The sequence below is a fragment of the Fukomys damarensis genome, unplaced genomic scaffold, assembly GCF_012274545.1.
Source record: "Fukomys damarensis isolate Sample0158 unplaced genomic scaffold, DMR_v1.0_HiC HiC_scaffold_4, whole genome shotgun sequence".
Lineage (NCBI taxonomy): Eukaryota > Metazoa > Chordata > Mammalia > Rodentia > Bathyergidae > Fukomys > Fukomys damarensis.
This window is the reverse complement of record NW_022900916.1, coordinates 63,988,844-64,013,112: the sequence shown is the minus strand read 5'-3', so window position 1 is coordinate 64,013,112 and position 24,269 is coordinate 63,988,844. Positions and strand designations below refer to the sequence as shown.

The 24,269-nt window shown below is 38.1% G+C and overlaps 1 protein-coding gene across 4 annotated transcripts in view; it reads left to right on the top strand.

Moving 5' to 3' along the window:
- Positions 1-24,269, top strand: part of Cdk14 (cyclin dependent kinase 14) — a 556,731-nt gene that overhangs the window by 101,367 nt on the left and 431,095 nt on the right. For all 4 annotated transcript variants that reach the window (XM_010609534.1, XM_033758509.1, XM_033758507.1 and 1 more), the window contains exon 2: positions 15,105-15,350. In XM_010609534.1, the coding sequence (XP_010607836.1) occupies positions 15,120-15,350 (231 nt within the window). In that variant the 5' untranslated portion in view covers positions 15,105-15,119. The remainder of the gene's footprint in view (positions 1-15,104; positions 15,351-24,269) is intronic.

The window sequence follows — 24,269 nt, the reverse complement described above, 5'->3', positions numbered from 1 at the left end:
TAAATTGTATTTATTTGTATTGCCATTTGTTTCAGAGTAAGATTAGTGCACACTTTTCTTTATTAGGGAAAAATTTTTAAATATTTATAATCTCTGCTTTTAAATGCTGTTCATGTGGTTACCAAGAGAAGAGAATTCAGGTCCTACTGGATCACTCAGACCTCAGTAGTGTATTCTTTTCAGTTTCCATTTTTAATGTTACAGCATTTTGTAGATGCTTTATCTTGTAGAAGGGACAGAAGAGTGATATTTAAAAGGTATAAACATGAAGATAGAACTGGCCTTACTTAGTACAGACAAGCTATGGATGTTTCAGAGAAACTCAGAAGTGAAATAAAACAGGATTGAAGTGACACCTGAGACTATCTTTTGCACAGGTTTTGAAGACCTTTTGATGTTTTTAAAAAAGTCCTCAAACACTGCATATATGTGTACAGGTAGAAATCGTCCTGGATCGCATTACTGATTTTAGGTTCAGCCTGTTCTGTTTAATAGTTATTAGTACTTTTTACATGGTTACTGACCTTCATTGTTTGTTTGTTTGCTTTTGGGTACCGGGGATCGAACTCAGGCCCTTGCACTTGTGAGGCAGGTGGTGGAACCACTGAGCCAAATCCCTGGCCCTGACCTTCATTGTTAAATTGCTGTGGTTAACGTTAGTCAGTCCCTATTGCCAGGTTATTTTGCACTTCTGTACCATGTGAGGTTCTTTGGAAATACTCTTTGATTTGACCCAAGGCAAAACCTAATAAAAAGAAGAGCTGTATTTAAACTCGTAAATTCTGTCAGAGAGGGGCAAGTATCCCTTATGTGCAGAAAAAGACTTTCTTTTCTAGAATAAAAGCTTTAGGGGAATACTGTCTTGATGAAGAAACTAATTAACCATGCAGTGTGAGCCAGTTTGTGTAGCTTGATTCTTCTACGTTGTCGAGAATGGGTATTTTATTTCCCCACTGGAGCTGTGGGAATTTTGTAGGTTGGCATGGGCTCTTGCTTTGTGAAATCTCAGGATCGAGTAACTCCCTCTCTGTGTGTTTAGATTCTCATCTCTGTACCTTATTCTGAGCCCTTTGGTTCTAAATGTGTTGGGGAACAATTTAGATGTCAGTTCTAATATTTCACCTTCTAGCCCTGATTACTTGAGTGGCCATATGATATGAATGCTACACTCCTGACTCTGTCTTTTTTCCATGATGGAATTTTAACCAGCATATAATTGTGGCTATCAAATGAAAACCAGAGGTTTTACATACCTCCTTTTTTCTCCCTTGACCTTTTGGGATGTTTAATAAATTTTTAGTGGAAACAGTGTCTAGCAGATGTCTTACCCAATGTCTGCAGAGTAAGAGTGGGAATTCATATGCTTTGTCCAAATTGCTAAATGTTCACTTTTGCCTAGCAGACAAAGGGTATTCTGCCATCAAAGGAGGATGTATTTTAGCTTATATGGTGTTTTCACAAAGAAGAACAGTTTCCTTTTAAAATTTCTTTTATGAATCCAGGGATGACTTCCTTCTAAGCTTCTTTTCTCTTTTACCTTCAAAACTACCAAGTAAACCCTGGTAAGTAAAAAGTACTGTGAGGTTCTAGATTTATTTCTCAGGAGAATTTTGTGGATTGTAAAATAATTTTTTTACAAGTATGGTGTCCAATGGCCAAACAGTGCTTCTGCTTTAAAATCTATATGGCTCCATAATTTCTGTGCAGGAAGTGATGGCAACTGTGCCGTCAGAATCCATGTATTTTCTTCTTTCTCTGTCACTGTTGCCCCCCTCTTTTTCCATTTGTACATCTTTTGGGTACATATGATTAGAATATCCTATCTCAGCGTTCAGAATTTTATTAAAGGATTATCTGACATCACCCTGATGTCTTGTGGGGAGATTGAGCAAAGCAGTGGTACCTCCGGACTAGTGACATGATTATCACATGATTGTGTTAAGAGACTGAGTCAGATTTTGCCTCAATAGGAGTTGACTTCTCTCAGAATTTCAATACTTTATCTAACTGTATAAAAATGTGTATCATTACATGGTTTAGAGCACCATGCCTCAAACTTTAAAGTGTGAACAAATCAGCTGGAGGTCTTGTTGAAATCAAATTCTCACTCAGTAGGACTGTGTGGCCTGGCATCCCGAGTGATGTCAGAGCTGTGAACCTGCAAGCAGCAAGGAATTAGAGCATATCCCAGATGGAATCCCTACCCCAGAGATAAGGATGTACTAAAAACTATGTAGGCCTCAACTAGGGATGGAGACGATGCTCTACCCTTGCTCCGACTGTTCATTAAACTATGGGTTACAACATCTATCATTATTATTGGCCAAAACTAAGAACCCAGAGAGACCAGTAAATAGATGCCTCTGTTTATAAGAACCTGTAAGTAAACTTGTATCTCATATATCTAATTTCAACCTTTGTTTGTTTGTTTTGGTACTGGAGATTGAGCGCAGGACCTTGTTCTTGCCAGGTGGATGCGGTGCCACTGAGCTACATCCCCGGCCCTCACATATGTTTTGTAACAGATGAGAAAGCAGTCGATAATTTTAGGGATGTTTATCAAATCTTAGGCTGATGGGAAGACCACCTAAATATTTCTTGATGGGATTGCAAAGCAGTTATCCAGTGATAGTCAGCACTGAAGCTCAGTAAGAGTTGTAAAGTAACTGTGGTTGCTGAAGGGCATAAAGGAATGCAGTGTCCTCAGATTTTTCCATGTGTCTATGTCCATTAGTTGATGGATCCAGATTGAAGTGAAACTAGGTCAGACCCCAAAGAAACTGGTCAGTAGAGAAATAAGCCTTTTAGAACAAAAATCACACTATTAGACATTGAATTAATGGGGACAGCTGGTGAAAGCATTTTATTGACTGGAAAGTATTTCAACTCAGAAGATGCTTTATTTCATTGTAGTCTCTTAGGGCTGATTTTTTTTTTTTTGAGGAACTATTTGTAGTTAAAAGGGAAGGCTTTTAGTAAGAAAAATGGACTATCATTGGTTAAATATTAACTGAACACCCTTTCATGTGCCCTGGGGTCACTAAAGAAACCGAAAATCTGGTTCACATAGTGCTCCAGATGTTTACAATATGGTCACGGAAAATGAAAAAGTACAAAGCAAAGTTTTTTTTTTGTTTGTTTGCTTTTGAGGCAGGATCATGCTATGCAGTTCAGGCTGGTCTTGAACTCACTATGTTGTTCAGATTGGCCTTAAACCCAGAGTGATCCTCCTGCCTCAGTTTTATGAGCTCTGGGATTATAAGCATGTTGCCACTATACCCAGAAAGTGCTACTTTTAACATAATAAACCAAATATATAAAAGAAAAATTCATAGTACCTTTATGAAAATATATGACAACATATACTTAAATGATGAAATAAGAAGCACTATGTAAATCCAATGTAGTTTGTAGTGAAGGCAGTTTTGGTTGTAGCAGTGGAAGTGATGGAGGGGCATGGCTTGCACTTACTAGCAGAACCAGGGTTGCCAAATGCTTGGTAGTATATATTGCTCCATAGCATTGTACACAAGTAATTCCTCACAAAGATGCCCAGGATGCCATATCTGAAAAACAATGCCAAGATTTCACATTTAAGAAAAATTCAAGGAGACTAGAAATGTCAAGAGAAATATTTATGGTGTCTGCCTGTCTTCAACCTTTCTAAATCCTGAAATCTAAGGGAAAGTGGTATGTAAAAGGAGGTGGAAAGAAATGAATTTATATGCCTGGCCTTATGTAGTTGATCTACTTATAATCACTTACCAGATGTATGCTACTACCCAATATTCGTAGTGACACCTTCAAGCTGTGGCAGATTGAAAGAGCTGCCCACCTCAGATGAGAGGACTAAGACCCGGAGAATCTGAGTGACTCAGTTCTGATTTATGCAAATCAATTCGTGTTCTGAGGGCAATTTTGGACAAGAGCTTAGTTCTAATAAAATACAGCTCTAAGCAAAAACACTCATCCATCCATCCTTCTATTTGTATATAAATTACATAGCTTATATCTTGTCCCATGTGTCCCTTCCTGCTGCCATCTCTACTCACACATGTGTAGAGGGATGCAGGAACACACACACACACACACACACACACACACACACACACACACACACACACGCACTTACTGATGACATAAGAAAAGACCACAACCCACAGTCAAAAAGAAGGCAGCATACTTTAGGTCTTAAGGTTGAAGTCATGATGAAGGCAGCCATCACTGATAAGATTCCAGTGGAATCAGAATTTCTTTCTGTCCCCTTCTGCCCCTAAAACCAATACTATGTATATCTATTGCAGATGATGATTGGAAGCTCTTTTCATGGGAGGAAGTTTTCTTGTTCTGTAATCCTTAAAGATCAAATAATTCTGGGAGAAGTAAGAGATTTAAGTGTTCAAAATGACTGATGATGAGTTTCTACTGGGAGAAGATTTTGAGAGACGTTATTGAGAAAATCCTCAAGTTTTCATGAGGTCATAGACAAAGGTGAAAAAGACAGATGTTAAGAGGTTGTCAAGATTTAGCTTATTTCTCAATTTTGCATTGGACTTGTGCTATATATTTCTTTCATGAACATCAGATGCACCATACGTATTTGTGGTGGATCAACTTGGAGTCTTTTTAACCAATTCTTTTCCAGTGTCTGCTTTCGACTGAGAGTTTGGAGTGAAGAAGGAGGGAAAAATTGTACTCTGAACCTAGAAAAATGCCAATCACCAGAAAATGGTTAATTCAAGGGGATGCTTTTCAGGCCCAATGAGTTCCCTTGAAATGAATGCTAACCTTAACTGAATTAAGTTGTGCTCTTTCACATCCATTGCTGTGACATCGTTAGACAGGTGTGTGAGTTTTACATGTCCCTAAGCTAAAATTGTAAGTCAAACTGTGACTTTTGGAGTTTCTGGTGCTGTTTGAACTTCTAGTAGTTTTTACTGAGTTTAGATCTACCAACAAATGAGCAAATGAGCAACCAGAACAATGAATAGACCAAATTAATTGATGAGATAAATAGCTATATGTGTGATTCATGTCTCACCTAGATTGAAGTTCTAAGAACAGAAGGTTGTTTTGGTATTTGTGATGAGTCTTTTTTAAAAATATGTTTTCAAGTACCATGAGACATCCTTGCTTGTATGATTTTTGTCGCTTTCATTTTCTAAACGGAATTAAGTATGAGTGAAAACATGCAGTCATGGAAAAAATGTACTTAACTCACATTAATGTTGGAATGTCTTATTTTCACTGTAAAATAGCTATTTACTGCTATGGCCCATGGGTAGAGGTATTCAGTGTGTTTTCTTCTGGTCCCATGGCATGAGAAGACCACTTTAACTTACTGAAACTTACTGTTTTTCTTGTTAGTAAAAAAACCTTTATTAGACTTTTCTGTTGCAAAAATCTGAGAGACAGGAGAGGCAAGAGGACTTTATTTTAGGTAAACACCTGCTCAATGAGTAATGTCCAAAGGCAGGGGTTTGAACAAAGAAAAGTTTTAGTTCTTCTACATTTGGTTGAAGGGGTATGGTCTAACATCAAGTGACTTTATAGAAACAGGACAGGGGCAGAAATAGGAAGTAAAGGGCTAAAGGTGTAAGGAAAGTGGGAAGGGTGGGGGAAAGGTGATAAGGGAGAGGAAAAAAATATGAGAAACTGAAAAAATGGAAATAAAGTGCTTGTAAATGGGGAGGCGAGGAGCGGGTGAAGGGAGGGCAGGGACAAGGGGAAAAATGAGAATCAAGACCTATTATGTAAAGGTACAGAATCCCAAGGATGAATGTAATTGTATTGTATACCTAGATTGTACCAATAACCTCAATAAAAAAAAAAAGACAGAGCCTTATGAATCTGTGAATCATATGAGAATAGAGTGGCATAAACTTTGTCTATAGGACATAGTTGTCAATTTTATCTGTATCAGAACAGGGAGTTACAGCTATAGGAGTCAGAGGAGGGGTGGTTGTCCGAGGAGGGGAAGGCTGGGAAAAACTAGTTTTTCTTTAAGTCCTGATTAATTCTCCCCTTTGACATTTTCTGTAGTAGATTTTAATAGCATCATCACAAATAACATTATAATTAATTTTTTCTCACAAGGGAGTGGTTTCCTATTTAGCAGAGGATGGTACTTGTTTAAGGTTATAAGTTGAGTGGTGGTGTGTCTGTTGGAGTTTTTATGGTCAACTGAATGTTTCTGACTAGTAGGGTTAAGAGGCAAGGTAGAATTACAACAAAGAGGATAAGAGACTGAAGTTGTTGTGACTCTGTGTGCATCCTCAAACTTCAGCCATGCATGGACTGGTCAGCTTCCTGGGTGACTAGGGCAGGGCTGTCGTTTCTGGTGGTGGCAGGATCAGCTGGTCTGAATTCTGCAGGCTGGTCTGCTTGTCTTGGGCTGTTGGCTTTAGCTGACTGTGGTACAATTTCTGCAACTTTAACAGCAATGGGGGTGAACAGGATAACAGTATAAGGCCCATCCTATATAGGCCCCAGAGTTGTTGGATTTCATTTCTTACCCCCAAAAAAGTCCCTGGGCTTGAGTGAGTGTATTGGGTCTGTTAGGCTTATGTGCATTCTCTCTTGTATCCACTTATGGGTGTCATGAATGGCTGTTTTTAAAGTCTGTATCTGTTTTCTTAGTGTCAACTTTTCTAGCTTGTAAAGATTACCTTTAATTTGATTTATAATTGGGGGTGCCTGGCCAAGCAAAATCTCATAAGAAGAATACCCAATTTGTTTGGTGGGGGTACACCTGACTGGGAGGAGGAACATGGGCAAAACTTGATCCCATTTCAGGTGGGTTTCTTGGCAATATTTTTTCAACAATTGTTTGAGTGTCCATTTCAGTGTTTTGTTTTTTGTTTTGTTTTGTTTTGTTTTTTTCTGGGTTCTGTGGCCAGTAGGCTGTGTGTAGTTTTTATTTTATTTTTAACATCCATGTGAGTCCCTGGATTATCTCAACTATGAATGCCAGTCCATTGTTTGATTGCAAGGTCAAAAGCAGTCTAAATCTTGGGATGATTTCTGTTAGCAGTATCTTGGTCACCTCTTATGCCTTCTATTTGCATGGGGAAAGCCTCACCCCATCCTGAGAATGTACAGACAAGCACCAACATATTTTGATAGTCTCCCATCTGAAGCAGTTCAGTGAAGTCTACAACCAAATTTTCACAAGGGGTAGCACCCATTTCTTGAATACCCAGGGGCTGCCCTTGTCTTGGGTTGTTTTGAGTAAAGGTTAAGCATTGTTTACATATAGCTTAGTTGATAGCAGGGAGGTGTGGTACTTAGAAATGATGGCCTCGCAATGTCTATAGTGCTGTTATTCTCATATGAGATCCTTGATGGAATTGTTTTACAAACTGGGGCCCAACACTTTGAGGATGGCCAGCCTCTCATAAAAAACAAAACAAAAACTTTTACTGTCCTCCCCTTACATAATCTCCAGCTTCTGGGGTAAATCAGGCTCTTGCATCTGAAGAATAGCTCAGGGTCTCTGGGAGAGGAGGCTGGAGGATGAAGAAAGGGCATGGCTAGGTCCTCTCTTTTGGATTAGGAGAGACTGCTTCATTTTTCTGTCTTTTAGGTTTTCCCTAGCTTCTAATGTTCCAGTCCATTGGTGCCCCCTGTAGTGTATAACAGCCATTTTATTCTGGGGCCCATATTGTCTAGCAGCTGTACAATTTTTTTCTTTCTACTTTTTTTCCCCTCTAGCAGTAGAGTCTTCTTTTCTTATATATATGGCCCCATGTACACGTAATGTTGCAGAGGCATATTTGGAATCAGTATAGAAGTTAGCTTTTTGCTGCTGTGGTTGTTGTTAGTAAGAGAGCCTTTGTCAAGGCTCTTAGCTCTGCTGTTTGGGCTGAGGTTCTGGTGGCCAGAAGCTGGGGCTCTACCACAGAGTCTAGTGTCACCACTGTATATCTTGCCTGTTGTATACCTTTCAACACAAAATTATTTTAATCTGTGAAATATTCAACATCTGTGTCTTTGAGGGGATGATCCATGGAATCTCCTGAGCTTGTTACTGTTTCATTCACTACTTTCATAAGGTCATAAAGGGGGGCTCCTGATTGGACTGGGTGCAAGTTAGTTTTACATAGGATATCAGGTCATTTTGGGGTTTGATAATCAATAATATCCTGCCTGGTCCATCAAGGTTATGACTGAGTGTGGTACTGAGTGTGGTTTCTCAGTTATTGTCCCAAAGTCAGCTTGTCAGCCTCCTGCATCTGTGGGGCAGTGGCAGCAAGTGTCCTGAAGCATGGAGGGTATCCTAGGGCCATAGAGTGTAGCTATTTTGACAAGTATGCCACTGGGTGATGTCAGGACTTGAGTTAAGACTCCTATGGCCATATGTAAATACCAAATAGCTTTTTTGAAAGTGTAAATAGGGACCAAACTGTATAATTGATAATGTGAAATAGAAGGAAAAGGTCTAAAGGGGAAGGGAAAGGAAAGAACGTGAGAAAAGGAAAAAAATGGAAACAGTCTTTGTAAATGGGGAGGGGTGAAGGGGTTGAAGTGAGGGCAGGGGAATGGGGAATAATAAGAACCAAATATATCATGTAAAGGTACATATTAACAGTGATGTATGTCATCATATTGTATACCTAAAATATACTGATAAACTTAATGGAAAAAAAAAGAAAAAAACTTCTGTGGCCATTACCTCCCATTCACAGACGTATAGGAAGAAAAGCTGGGTTATGTCTGGCAGTCCTAATGTGGGGGCCTGAGTCATAGCTTCTTTGATTTGTTTAAATGTTTTCTCCTGGTCAGCTTCCCAGAGGAGGGGCTCCTTTTCTCCCTACTTTATGGCTTTTTATAGGGCCTTAGCCATAAGTTAGAATTTGAGATCCAGATACAGCAGAATCTTGTTGTCCTCAGACACCAGGTTGTTGTGGTTGGGAGGGCACAGGCAGCCTATTTTTGTTCTCTGCCTAGTTGGTGTTCCCCCTTAGTCACTATGAAACCTAAATATTTGATCTCTTGTTGGAAGATTTGTGCCTATTTCTTGGATACCTCATAGTCAGCCTTCCAAAACAAATGGAGGTCCTTGGTTCCCTGATAGCAGTTCCCTCAGGTTGGGGCTGCTAGAAGGAAGTCATCTACATGCAGCAGCAGGGTGCAGCCATCCTGGTATTGTGAAAAGCTTTGAGTTTGGTAGCTAGTGCCTCTCCAAAGAGGAGATTACTCTTTTGTGCCTGTGACAGGATCCCCCATTGAAATGCAAAGATGGGCTGGCTGACAGGTGCAAGGTGCAAACAGAAAAGCCTTTCTTTAAATCTAATAAGGGAAAAGAAAAAAATATGAGAAAATGGAAATAAAGTGTTTGTAAATAGGGAAGGGAGGAGGGGGTGAAGGGAGGGCAGGGGTAAGGGGAAAAAATGAGAACCAAGACCTGTCATGTAAAGGTACAAGATGCCAATGATGAATGTAACTGTGCTCTATACCTAAAATGTACCAGTAAACTCAATGAGAAAATAAATAAATCTAAGCAGGTAAACCATGCAGCACTTGCTGGAATTAAGTCCCATTAGTGTGTATGGATTTGACACTGTTAGGTGAATAGTCTCAGTGGCCTGATTTATAGTGTACAAGTCCTGCACTTCTCTGTGTTTACTTGTCTCTGGCTTATGTACTGGTAGGAGTGGAGTGTTCCAGGATGACTGGCATCTAGCCAAGATTCCATACTCTAAGAACCATTTAAATGTCTTTGAATGGAGGGTATTGATGAACTCCAACTGGAGTTGTCCCTAGTTTTAGTTCCATAGTCAGCAGTGTTTGAGTTTTAGCCAGACCAGGTGGATCATCTTTAGCCCGTACCCTGGGAATCTTATTTGCAGTCTCAGTAGTTTATTTATTCCTGGTTGTGGCGGCTTATCTAAATATTATAGTCTTCATTCCTCTGCCTGTGTGACAGTAAGGGGTAATACCATGGGTTTTGGTTGAGTCGGGTTCAAAGTCATATCCCCTTTTGGCCTAAAGGCAATTTGATCCTGCAGCTTTTGGAGCAAGTCTCTCTCTAACCAGAGGGCTGGGGAGTTTGGCAGCTACAGGAACTCATGTTGAACTTTTTGCCTTCCTGGAATGTATCTTTTAGGCCAGCAAAATGGCTTCTTCTCTGGAACCCCAGTGGCTCTCACAGTAGTCACATCTCTTTTGAATAACGGCCCAGTGGGCTGTGTTAGTGTTGAATGTTTGATTCTACTATCTGCCATAAAATCCATCAGTTTGCCTTCCATTTTTCTTGTGATCGTGGGCTCCTGGGGGCCTAAGGAGATGGAGCCTGGTCTTGCCTGTTCCCTATAACTTTCGGTTTTTGCTAGTCTGTTAAGATCTGCTTTTTCTGGTGGTGATAGCTTTTTGTAGACAGCCTCCTAGTTTTGGAATTTTTATCATCTCATCTTTTGTGGACATTGCTTTTTCTAGTGTCCATACTTTTTGCATCATGCACATTGATCCCAATCTAGCTTTGGCTGATTGGTAGATCTGGGTTTGGTTTAGTTCCTGTTTTGGCCGTGTTTGCACCCTGCCCCTTGTTGATCTCTTTTTTTCCTGTGAACACTGTTGTCAACATATCTGTACGGTTTTTTGAGCCTCTATTTGGCCCCACTTTGCTTCCCTCTCATGGTTAATGCATATTTTTATGGTCATCTCTAAATCTTTGTTGTCCCCTCTTTTTCTCTGAGTTGAGTGGAAGAGTTGATTTTTTTTTCCTTTTGACTTTTGCTCAACTTGGGCCACAAGTGTCAATAAGCTTTGAACAGGGCTGTAGCTAAGCAGGTCAGGTCTGGACCATATTCAGCCATGAACTGATGTAAAAGGATTGGTCTGGGTGCCCTAGTCTAGTCACACCCTGTCTCTGGTCACCACCTGATGCACATATCCAATTGCTTTCCTGTCTATGGACCCTTTGGCTGGCCACCCACTATCAAAGGAGAACCAACCTATTTCACAGAGTTCTCAACATCTGTGGGTTCAACTTTGCTCTATAGTTCTCTGTATAGTTTGGTCCATGGGAGCCACTCAGGGGGATTCCTTTGTCCTGCTAGCATGCTTGAAATATCCTGCTTTTCTGAAAGTCCTTGAAATATTCTGAAATATCCTTGAAAATATACTACTTTTCTGATAAGAGCTGGATATTTCCCAGCTATTTTTGTAATTTTGCCCTGTGAGCTAAAATCCATTACCTTGCAAGGGTTCCTCCTTTTTCTCAGTGGAGAATTAGAACAAAGGCCAAAATATGGGCACTAGGGCATATGAAAATTAGTAATGGGTGAAAGGGTTCATATTTGTGGATTGGAAGAATTTAGGGGTTCTTACTACTTTTGTCCCATGTTGACATACTATGTGTATCTGTCCCTAAGTTTTCTTCTATGTGAGGTTATATCTTTTACTAACACTTTTTAGTGGACTGACTATATGCATTTTATTGTGGGAAGAAAGATGGTTCTCCTTGGGGTAGTGAAGAGATTATTTAGGTTGCTGACAGACTGATAGAAGGGTTCACTTGAAGTCTTGGGTACCGGGGAGTCTGGTACCAGTATGTAATCCATCTTCCAATGCTCTTTTGCACTGCTGAATCCAGGCTGTTTACTCTTCTCGTAAGTGCACTGGGAACTTCAATAATTTCATTCAAAGAAGTGCCAGAAGTTACATCTTTCAGCAAGGAGCACTCTTCTTACTTCACTTCCCTGAGTCACTCTTTAGGTCAAACTTCCTCTTGTATGTTTAGGGTCCACAAAGCAAATGGCCAGACAACTTGGGAGATCCCCAAGACTGATTCCCTAGATCAATAATGAAGGCCTGGTTCTGTTTCCTCTTGTAGTGATAGTTAACAGAGATGACTAGGTCACATTTAAGTAGTTTGTTCCAAATATTGGAAACCTGAACCTTTCAGAACAGTTACTTTGCACTCTGTGGAAAACTCAAGTATAGATTACTTTCCTGAATGAAGATGCACACACAGCAGGTTCTGATACCCATATTATTCACACAAACCTGGGTGCAGTGGAGACTGGCATAAATTGTGTAAAAACTTCATGTGGAGAACTTGTTTGCGAGCTTTATAAGCTGATGGAATTATGTCTTAAGTACATGGTTATATGTTGGTATTAATCACGAGAATCATTGATAATTTTCTTCTGGATTGGATACAGTGTGTATTTGCAGCAATTTGCCTTAGGAACATTGTGCTCAAATATTTAAGTGTTTCAAGCAATGTAAGTAAAATGAATATTATTTTTCTTTTGGTGTGTAGCACAGTGCCACAAACACACTGTCTTATTATATCACAGCTTTGTAGTTTAGAAGTCTGGGCATGGAATAGCTGTTTTCTTGCCCACATCTTTTTGGGCTGAAATCAGGGTGTTGCATTATCAGCTGTGTCTCATAACCTTTTTGCAGATGACTGGTTGTCAGCAGAAATAATTTTCTTGTCTGTGTGGAAAAGTGGGCCCCGTTTTTCTGCTAGCTGTGAGGCAGAGACCAGTGTCTGCCATGTGGTGCCCTGTAGAGGATTCATAGCATGAGTGTTTACTTTATTCCATGTTGGTCAGAGCACACCTCTGACCTTCTCTTCGGCTACTGGCTGGAGAAAATGCTGGGATTTTAAAAAAGCTCACCAGGTTATACCAGGCCCACCCAAATCATACATAACATAGCAAAATCATAAGCTTTTCATCGTAATCACTTTCTGAAGGGCGGGAGTTATTTGAAGGCAAGGGATATCGGGTGTCATAATGAACTTGCAATTAAGACTTGCAATTAAGTTGGTAACACTATGATGATAGCTTTTGGATAATGTCTCAGAGCTTTAGCTCTTTTGGTAAGAAAGTGCAGAGATTATTTATTGAATGAATCTTCCTGAATCTTCTTTATTAATTCAAAAAGGTTGCAGAACTTTATTGTGGGCCAGGTAATGAGCAAGGCACTGTGGGAAAACGGTGTAGTAACATAGGCGACACTCCTTGCTGCACAGAAGCTCTGAGAAGGTAGGGAGTCTCACATGTGTTCTAGAGGGTGCATTTTAAATGAACATATGAACTAGGAGCTAACTAGCAGGATATATATTTGTAAGTGCAGCAAGTGAAATCAATACTGTAGGTCTGTGTTAGTAAAAGTGTATTGTTTCTGAAAAATTTGTTTTATATTATTTTTATTTGTATTTTGTCACTTGCTACTAGATGGCAAAATGATAAATGTGAAATACTTAGGAATATTCAACTGGAAATACTTTAGGCTTTGAAATTTAAATATTTTCCTCCTAAAACCTTAGCTCAGATATTTCTTCATTTGACTTAATTAGAATTTAACCTGTGCTTAGTCGTGGAGATGCTGTCCTGGGACAGAGTTGATGCTTAATATTTACTTGTAGAATTGTCTTTTGGTTACAAAAAAAGAGCCTAGTTTATATACATCTTTCTATATTAATCTTTTAAAGATAACGTAAGTTGATATATAATTCAAATAATACAGGAGTGTAAAAATATTAGTAATCATACCCATTATGTGTATAACAATTCTACATGCATGGAGATACTGAAGTTAAGTGTGGTATATTTCCTTCAGTACTTTTCACCGTGCTTCTACACACATGCATGTATACATGCACAAGTATTACTGTCTGAATCTGTACTTGTCTATATTTATGTCTGTATCTTTCTCACTTATTATATATGTGTGTGTGTATACATTTATTGCCCATGTGAAATCAACTCATATATATATAGTATTCCCCAAATTCTATTTTTCCTATAACAATATGAACTTTTCTTAAATATCTTCTAGTTTTCCTTACTTGATAGCATACAAGGATGTGGAAACTTTTCATGTGAAGAAAAATGTCCTAAAAGCTGTTTCATTTAGAGTTATCTTTTCTTTAGGCAGAAAATAGTTACCTCTTATGCTAGCTTCTGTCACCATGACAGAGTACCTGTTTAGAAACTTCAGAGTGGGAAGGTTCATTTTGGTTCATAGTTTCCAAGGTTTTGGTCCATGGTCATTTGGCCTTGTTGCTTTGGGACTGAGGTAGGCAAAGCGTCATGGTGGGGAGCCCGTGATAGAGCAAGGTCGCTCCCCTTATGATAGTTGGAAAGCACAGAGAGAAAGAGGCAGGGCTTAGGGCTCTAGTAGGCCTTCCAGGAGGGCTTGTACTCAGTGACCTAACTCTTTAATATTTGTTCTCACCTCCTAAGGGTTCCTCTATTGCCAGCATGCCACGGGCTTGTAACCAGACCTTTAGCACATGATATTTTTGGAAGCATTTAAAATCCAAACCATAACAGCTAGCTTTAAAGACATGCTAGAGATCATACAGTTTCTCAGTACAGACACCAAAGTCTCCGGAGGATAGAGTGACAGGATTAGAGCGTAAGTGGAAAACAGAGCAAAACTCAAAAACTAAAATAAAAGGAAAGTAGACTAGGCTGAGAAAGAAGAGAATGAAGATATTGGGAATGAAGTAGTGGTCTCCTGGAGTAATGTAAACCCTTTATAATGAGTATTACTTGGTGCTTTTTATCGATCGGTTGGCTTTGGAATTAGAAAGGAAAAAAAAATTCAGAATTGTCCTCAGTTCTTTTGGAGAGGAAATCAAATTGGAGGTGAAATCAAGATGGGGACAGATTTTAAACATCTTCCAGTATAAAACTTTTAGCCAACATGGTGCCCTTTCCCCTCTAGCCTGTGTTGACTGCTTCTATGATGACCCATCAGTTTAAGTGGCCATCTGACCATTTTTCATCTTTTCCGAAATGGTCAAGTTATGCACTTTTTTAAAAGATTTGGAAATACCCACTTGTAATCTGATGATAAAAGATAGGAAGTTCAAAAATAATTGGGAATGAGTGGCCAACACTGTAAGCTTCTTTCTTTAAGGAGAGCTTTTAAAATGCAAGTTCTAATTGTGTATAAGCAGAGTGATTATGAGGACTTTCATGTTGTGATTGAAGCTGCTGTAGCTTTTTAGAATAGGGGCTTTTCGTGTATTTCCTGAAATTGAAACTGGCACACTTTCTAAAATAAGAAATCAGCATGTTTAGCAGTGTGAAAGTTTCAGTGGAGAGTTCTGAATTTAATTTTTCTTTTCCTCCTAGATATGTGTCACAAAGATGTCTACACGGAACTGCCAGGGAATGGACTCAGTGATCAAGCACCTGGACACAATTCCTGAGGATAAGAAAGTCAGAGTCCAGAGGACACAGAGCACTTTCGACCCGTTTGAGAAACCCACTAATCAAGTAAAAAGGGTGCATTCTGAGAACAATGCTTGCATTAACTTTAAGACCTCCTCTGCTGGCAAAGAATCCCCTAAAGTTAGGAGGCACTCTAGCCCTAGCTCGGTAAGTGCAGTCTTCCCATTTATCACTGAGTAAACAGAAGGAATATCCTGCTAATTCTAGCATTACACTGTGCTGAAAGACAGCAGTTCATCAGTGAATTTTTATGCATTTTCTCCAAGGGTGGTTTACTGTTTTAGAAGAGAGGACTCTTCACTCATAAGTAACCAGCAAGCAAAATGAATGAAATGATTCAACTTATTTTGGAAAAGCCCCTTTTTAAAGTAGTTTGTCATCAGAGGAATTTATAATTAAAAATTCTTAGCTTTCAGACTCTTGGAGAGATTCTTGAATTTACTTTCTTTGTGTGAAGTGAGGATAGTTTTGAAATTGGCAAATTAACGAAAGAATCTCATTTCAGAAGAAATGTCAAAATTTGTTCATGTTTTATTCGTTTTTCATTGGAAATATTTTATAGCTCAACAACTAGACATTGAAGTTGATCTTCAAAGAGAAATTCTATTCATCATTATGAAATTTACTGAACTCCAAATCAAGGCAATTATTGTCTTTTGACTGAAGGGGTTGTTTTAGTTTAGACTGTTGTATACAATAGCATAGACTACATGACTTAAACAACAGAAATCTATTGCTCATAAATCTATGGCTGGGATATCCAGTACTCTATCAAGCATGGTAAGTGCTAAGGGTATTCTTCCAGGTTTGCAAATGGCCACCTCTTTCCTCACTGTGTGTGTGGGTGAGTGGGTGGGTGTTGTGGGGAGCAGTGGTGGTGGAAATGAATCATTGCTCATGTCCCTTAGTATTTTAGTATAAGGGCACTAACTTCGTTAATGAGGGCTTCAGCCCAAAGACCCTATCTCCAAATACTCTTTCATTTGGGAACACAAACACTCAGTTGATAAAGGAAGTGTGAAATTCCAACGTGATTGCTAGTCTTTGCCTGTAATATTTTTACTCGAATTCATTTGTAAGACTGGTCTGTGCTTAACATTGTTAAAAAAAAAATCCACTGATCTTTTGAAATTAAATAATTTTCAGATTTAGCTTACATTTTATAAATGTTTTGAAATAGATGTGGTGTTTAAAAGATGAAAGAGTGTTCAGAGCATTTTGATTCTGTTTTATTTCTTGCTAAGAAATACATGCCTTTTCATAAATTTTAAGTTGTGTATTTTTATGGGGGCAAAACCAGAGTATGAAATGTCATCTTTTAGAAGAATATTGTCACTTCAGCTTAAACTGTATGATATTGCAGTTTTTGCATTACATTTTTTATTAAGAAAGATGAAATAAAAATTAATGTAACGTTTGTGAAAATTGACAATCTGTTTCTCTTCATACTGTTCTCCATAATCATTATCTGTGATTATAAGGTAGGCTCCATCTGTATCACAGATAGCACTGATTTCTGGGGGAATTTTAGATTTAATGTCATGTGGAAAAAATGAAAGGAGTTATTGAGAATGAGTACATCCAAAAAAACATCATATTTTATTGGATAGTTATCTTAATATTATTATGTATCAACCTATAAATGTTATATAGAGATTGGCATACCACATATTGTAATAAGGCATTTTTATACTCAAAAAATTCACTGTATATCTAAATTCAAATTTAAGTGATTATACGTATTTTGCCTGGGAGGTCTAGTTAAAATTCACTAGCATTTTTCTGTTGGTCACATTGTTTTGCTTTGCCCACTGGGGGCTCTTTTAGATTTTTTATGGCATCTTTTTAAGATATCGTCATCATTTTATTTTGAGTGCTTCCTTACTTTGTTCTCCAATGAGATGTTCTTAGTTTATATTTTTTTCTTCCTCTGACTTGAAATCACCCACTTCTCTAAATAGTGCCCCTTCCCCTTAAAGAATGTTATTTAGAAACCAAGAGTTAGATGCTAGATATGCTTATTGGTACTGGGAGTCATGGAGCTTTAAAAGTCAGTACATATATAATAACATAAATGATAACAGTGGGAGTTTGATATTCATTTTTGACTTTTCAAAAGCAGTTAAAACTCTTATATGAAAGGTAGGAGTTGTCTCTCTAATGTGCTCTGTATCTCTCTCTTTAAAGTTAAATTTTATGTTTATTAAAGTAGCACTTGAGGATAGCTGCAAAGATCAAATAGAAGATGGTTCTGGGAAGAGGACATAGGTTTGGAAACTTCATATAATTAGAACGACTAGTGTGGTGAAACCAAAACCCGTGGATAGTGTCTTCAACAGATACAAAGGAACAGCCACGAGCCTCAGAATTGGACTTAGGGTACAAACCCTCAGTGCTTTTAAAGTCTGTGTGGAGTTAGTGTGATGGAGGAAACCCAGGGAAGGCAGGGGGACTGGTGAGCCCTCTTAGCCAGGAACACCCAAATTGTCATAAAGTGCCTACCAGTGGCTTCTTGGGCCATTGTCAGGACAGCAACAGCAGACAGGGGTTACATTGGTGACTCCTATGAATGCAAGAATACTGAGAGACCTGTGGAGATCTAATGGTATTGGGGTAGTTTCTTGTTTTTCTCCTGGGACTTCTCCAAAATGACAAATTGAAACATTTTCTTGCCCTGATAGAAGATTTTTGGGTTAAATTCTGTGCAAGGCAGGCTGCATAATAGCAAAGGAAAGAGAAGATCCAAGAAGCAGTGTTTAAGGGAACATGACTGTAGATATCGCTAATGATTTAAGGATAAAAAGAAACACATAAGGAGACAATTTTTTGTTATATTTCTGTTTCCAAGTATATTTATCCTTTTGGCTTAAAATTATATACAGTATTTACAGTCATTTGGTGATATTCCTCTTTCGTAGGAAGAGACATATACTATGATTTATTTGTATTCTTTCCTAGTTGTAATTGTCTCTTTTCATTTGTTCATTAATTTTACTAATAATATAATTAATATTATTTTAATTACAAATCAAGGCCTGGCGCTACTTAACACAGCAGTGCAAATCCTCTGAAACAAATCAGAATCAGGTACTTTTGTCATTTTCTCTTGAGATTCCCTCTGCACTTCTTTGTGGTCCTAATCTGATGAATCTGCAAGCCTTAGTCCTGAGGTTTCCAGTCACCGTCTTCCAGAGACTTTTTTTATTGCATTGTGTTAAATTTTGTTGTTTGGGTTTCTTATCATCCTTCTTCTTGGTTTTGAATTTCAGTGGTTCATGGAGGCACGTTGAGATTAAAAGATGCACACATCACTGTGATTGTCATACTAATCTTGCTGGGAATATGATTCTAGCTTAAAAATGATTTTTTTCTTAGATTTTTGAAGGCCTTGTTTTTGATTTTTCTTCTAGGTGTTCTGTTATTGCAAATCATAAGACTACTCTGACTTTCCGTTTGTTCTGTATTACCTGCTTTTTTCTTTGTGAAAGCTTTTAGGACTTAAAAAAATTTTGGAATGGACATTTTTCTTGAAATTCAGTGAATCTTTTCTATTTAGAAATTTCTTTTCAGTTTCAGCACAGTATTCTTTAGTCAGTTATTTAATTTTCTCCTTTCAATCTCTTTATTATTTGACCTCCTCCCTTTTCTGTCCCAGGGTTCAACCAAGAGCCTTGTGCATTCTAGGGAGACACTCTATCATTGAACTACCCAATTTCCATCTTTCTCCTTCAAAACACATTTTTATTAGATGAAATGTTGGTACCTCTAAGTTAATCTAATTTACTTATCTTTTTTCTATTTAAAACATTTTTTTTTTCCTGTTTTCTGGGAACTTTTTGACTTTAATTTTTAACCCTTCACTTGAATTTTAATATTCTAATGTTTATGTCTGTGAACTCTCTCCATTCTTTAATTATTTTTATAGAAATAAACATCTTGTTCTTTTGCAATAAATAATAAATTGCCTTATATTATTTCTGAGGATACTACATGTAGATTAAGAAAACTTTGGTTTTTTTCCTCTGTGCCTAGGTGGCAGGTCAGCTGGTGAGTTTTAGCATAGGGAATTTTAGTGGTGGGCCAATCATCCTATAGGAATACCCTCAAATGTTAGTATCTCTTGATTTTCTTTCCTCCTTTAGAGGTGGTTCTCCCTAATGGATTTACCATTCTGTTTTTAGGACATAAAAGCTAAGCTGTCATTATTTTGAGATGACCAATGCGATTCTGAAGGTTTTCTATTTTTCTGTGCAGACTTTCTTTGGACTTGTTTTCATTCCAAATGACTGTTTCCTCATACCCAGTGTGCCTGGTGTCTCATTTCTGAACCTCTCTGATAGAACATTTTCAGAGAATAAAACTTGCTGGGACAAAAGGGCAGACATCTGTCTGGAAGAATCTAGGGAAAACGACCTCTTTTTTAACCCATCCTTGCTAGCCATTTAGTTTTTAGCCCCCTTTGGGCCTCTGTCTCCAATTCTTCTTTATCTTCTCTGCTGGGGATCCAACCTAGGGCCTTGTGCATACCTGTCAAATGCTGTACCACTGAGCTGTATTCCGTCCATCCAGTTCTTGAGTATTTCTGGGATTCTGAAGTATGAATTGACTTCTCATTGGCCTATGACTTTGGTCTCGTGGGGATCAAGCTTTCCTTACCTATCCTAGCTAGTAGCTTCTCATCAATCATCCTCCTTCTCAAACTTTTGTTTCTCTTGTCTTACTCTTTCTATTTGGTCTTACGAGTTACAGTATGGATTAGTGGGGAGGAGGTACAGATATGTGTTCATGCCATTGAGTTTATTGGAAATTTTCTTTTTGTCTTCTTTTGGATTTTCATCCCATTTATGCTGAAGTTTGACATTTTTTACATTTTTGCATGAAATCCATATATTTTACTTAGAAAAATCAATGAGAAAGAATGTGAATAGGACACATTTACATGTGTTCCATTGTTCTGGGGATTCCAAAAATGGAGCACTGGGCATGGAAGGGTTAGTTTCCTTCAGATTCTCTTTTGTGAGTTTCCTATTAAGTGTGCCCCATCCTTGGTCCAGCCTGTGATGTCTTTCTGATATATCAGAGCACTTACATTACTTTGTGTAGAAACTGCTTTGTATTCTTTTCAGTTTAGTAATTTTGCTTCCTTTCTGTGTGCCCTGGAAAAATGTCTTTGCTCTTTCTCTGTCAAGCCGGAAATGGTTTCGTTTTCTTTTTCAGCAGAATGCTACAATATTTGCTCCCATCCCTCTAGTTCTCTGTGCCTGCTGTTGTTTTCTTCTCTCCCCTATGGTGAAAGAAAGGAGGGTTTTATCAAATCTCTTTTTTGTCCTGGTGAACAGACTAATTTGCATTTGTGAACAAAGTGGAGTTATTGATACTTCTTGTGTGACACTATTTTATATCTCCCACAACAGTGTGGATTTGATCGTTTTATATCATTCGATAAAAATGAGAAAGCAAGAGAGCTGTATGGGAACAAGATTTGTTATTTTTAAAGGTGGGTGATATAACAGCAGCAAATATCAAGGGAATCCTTTTACCTAAGAGTCCTCAGGGATAATTCATATCATCAGTGCTATTTCAAGTATTATTCATCTTGAGTAGTCTTCAAGAGTGGATTTGAGAAAGAAGAAAACAATTGAAAACATGGTAATGCACCTACTATTTTAATGAAGAAAGTGTTGTTTCTTGGAAGTACGATGGGGAAACTATTTGAACCACACCCCTACCTGTACATATGTCTGTATGAACAGGTCTGGATCTTGCATATGTTGGAGCCATGGCTGCACTCAGGGAGCCAAGAGTGCCTCGATAGCAGTGCCATAATGCTAGTCTATATGTGGTGATTTTTTCCCCCAGATAGAGACATTTTAAAGTTCTGGAAAACTAAAGAATTTGAGTTTATTTTGGTTGGTATCTTTCAAGGGGTGTGTTTGTTCAGGCATTTTTTTTTTGGGGGGGGTAACTTACCTACTTTTTCCAATACCATTCCCTGGGTAATATTTAATGCTGTCACTGACATGCTAAGCCTTCAGTAGCCTTTCCTGATCATTGCCCAATCTGGCTGTGCTCTTCAGTAGCTACAGGTAGTGGGAGTACATAGATAAACTTCCCATCCTATTGGCCAAATTTAGAGGGGATTTCATGGGGTTGTGCCATTGCAAGCTGAGCTTAAAGAGAATATATTTTCAGAATTTCTTACTCAGGTTAATGTTCTCTATACAGTCTACAAATTGATCAAAGTTTACTTCTTTCAATCACCATGAAAAGCTTCTTCCCATGATGTACAGGTCTAATCTGGAGAGAGAGGAGGAATGAACAGACTTATAAATGACAATTCTACTTTCATTCCCAGATACTCAAGCTTGCAGTAGATTCCACTTGGCTTCTCATCATGTACAACCATGTCCCTCATCTGCTTGTGAACATGTGTGACATTTGGGCCCAACTCTCTGTCCAACATCTAGTTTTTTTTTTTTCTACTGGGAATCAAACTTGGGACTTGGTGCTTGCGAGGCAGGTGGCGGCAATGCTGAGCTAAATTCCTGGCCTGTCCAGATGTATTTTATAAACAAGTTACTTAGTAACTATAGATTGTCTTGATGTAGTTGTAATAGGGGTGTAAGTGCTGGGTAATGGAGCCTCTTGTGGAAGATTCACATACTTCCGGCTGAGTCCTTCCTCCCTCGTCCTCAGCCCCACTATCACAGTGACAGTGTAACATAGTAGATAAGTGATTCTCAGTTGTGGTCCTCCTGCATTCAATATGTTATGGTCTGGATCTTAAATGTCACCCACTGGCCATCTGTTCCATCCAGGCCTGTAGGACTGAAAGGAAGTTAGGGGGTTGTGTCCTTGAAAGGGATATAGGGACCATGCCACTTCCTGTCGCTTTAGCTTCCTGACTACCAAGAAGTGAATAGGCCTCCTCTGTCACATATTCCTGCCAAGATGTATTGTGCAGCTGTCGACCATAACAGCGTGGCCAACTGACCATGGAATGAAATCTCTGAAATGAGCCTGAATAAACCTTTTCTCCTTTAAGTTGTTTATGTGTGTTCAATAGTCGATAGACCTAATCATAATTAATATCTCCTTCACTTAAGTGGGAATTAGGAGTCCATAGGAATATTATACCAGTATGGTAGTGGTAAAAAGATAGACTCAACTTTTTTTTGAATTCTAGTACTGCCAGTAGCTGCAAGTTCTTAGCTGAATTACTTTATTTCTCTAGTCCTTTCATTTTTTTTGTTTGAATGGGATGGTAGAACCAATTTTGTGGTGGTATTAAAAGGATTAAATTCAGATAATATATATAGGGCTCATATATGGTAAATACTCAGTATTTGCTGGTTATTTTTGGTATTATTACACAGAGATTTGAAGATGCCAATGTCCAGGGATCTTCTTAATGGCAGGGTGGCAAACTCCCTTCAATTGGAACATTATCTGCAGTTTGCATTACCCAGGCCAATGTTCCCCTCCACTGGTCTAGACAATTGGTAGTTGTCTGCACTTTCATTGTGTTTTTGAAAAATGAATTAACTTTATCTCATTCAGTTCCTCATCTCCATGTGGTTAGTGTCTGTTAGCAATTGCAGATTAGCACACTGTATTTCCAAGACGCTGAAGTGCTCTCTGAGGACTGCCATTCTATGTAGAGAAATGATAAGCAGGGAGTAGTTGTTCCATGAAGATGTTTGCCATCCATTCACACACCTGACATGAATGAACTGAACATGATAATATGTAGGATTGACTACATCTTAGTTTGATCCAGTGTCTTCATTTAAGTGTGATGATTTAGTATGAAGAAAAAAAAAGCAAATGAAAATGAAAAACCTGAACATTAATTATTAAACAAAATAAGACCTCTCTTTCTGAATTATTCTTTGTTTTGCTCATTTGATAGGAAGGATTATATTATTCACCCCTGTGAAAACTTGTCATTTGAATTCCTTATTTATATGCATAGTAATTATAGGTCAGACTATTTTTGCATCCATAAAATAGAAGACTCAGTTTTTAAGACTCTTTAATTCTTGAAGCTCAGACTCTCTCATGGGCATGGCCTATTCCATAGGACCATTCTTTTATAGATTAGAACAATTTCAGAGTGAAATTATATACCTTTATTTTCCTGTGAACGCAGTATGATTGGTCTGTAAATTACAGTGTATTTCCATAATAGCTACATTATCAGTTTCACAGGGTAAATAACTGAGTTTTTTTAAACCACCAAATGTGGCAAAATATTAATTTTCTGCCATTGCAGTGTTGATAGAATACACTTTTATCATGGCAGTCTAGGCATCTAAATCCATTTGGTTAGATGAATAGACTATTTTGTGTCATTAGCACTCACTTTCTCTTACTTGATTTCTCTTGTGAATAAAATAAAATTGTTTTTTTAACAAGAAAATTCTCATTTTAAAAATTTTCTGTTCATTTTTTTTAGAATAGTAGGGTCTATGTCTTATTTTAATTCCATATTTAATAAGATAGATTAGGAAGAATGAAATACACAATTTTTAGGGAATTTTTTGTACCTTTCTCAGAGAAGAAAATAGTGGCATCTGTTCTGACAGTTCTTTGAGGACTGTGTCTTTTACTTGCTCAAAGTACACACTAGCAGTTTATCTCCTAATAGGTGTAAAGAGATAGTTACGGATAGGTACAGCCACTTTTTCCCCTTAACTTAGATTGATTCATTCTTAAAGGAGCACAAAAGCAAACACACAGACCTCTCATTCCGATTTTAAATAATTTAGAGTGGAACTGTGAACACAATATTTTCCCCATTGAAGATCATTTTATACTGAAGTTTAGTAGAGATTTTAAAATTTCTATTTAGAACTTGGGCTCAGGAGGGTGATGGTAAAGTGTGACATTTGCAAGCTGTTTCTGGTGATGAAAAATGCATGAGAACATAACCCACACAGGACTAGTCAGGCAACTTTGAATGTAATTTTCCATTAAATTTTACTTGATTCAGCTCACCACATGGTTTGTATCTTACATGTTTCTTTAAAAAACAAAAAAAAAAAAGAAAAGCAAAAAAAAAAA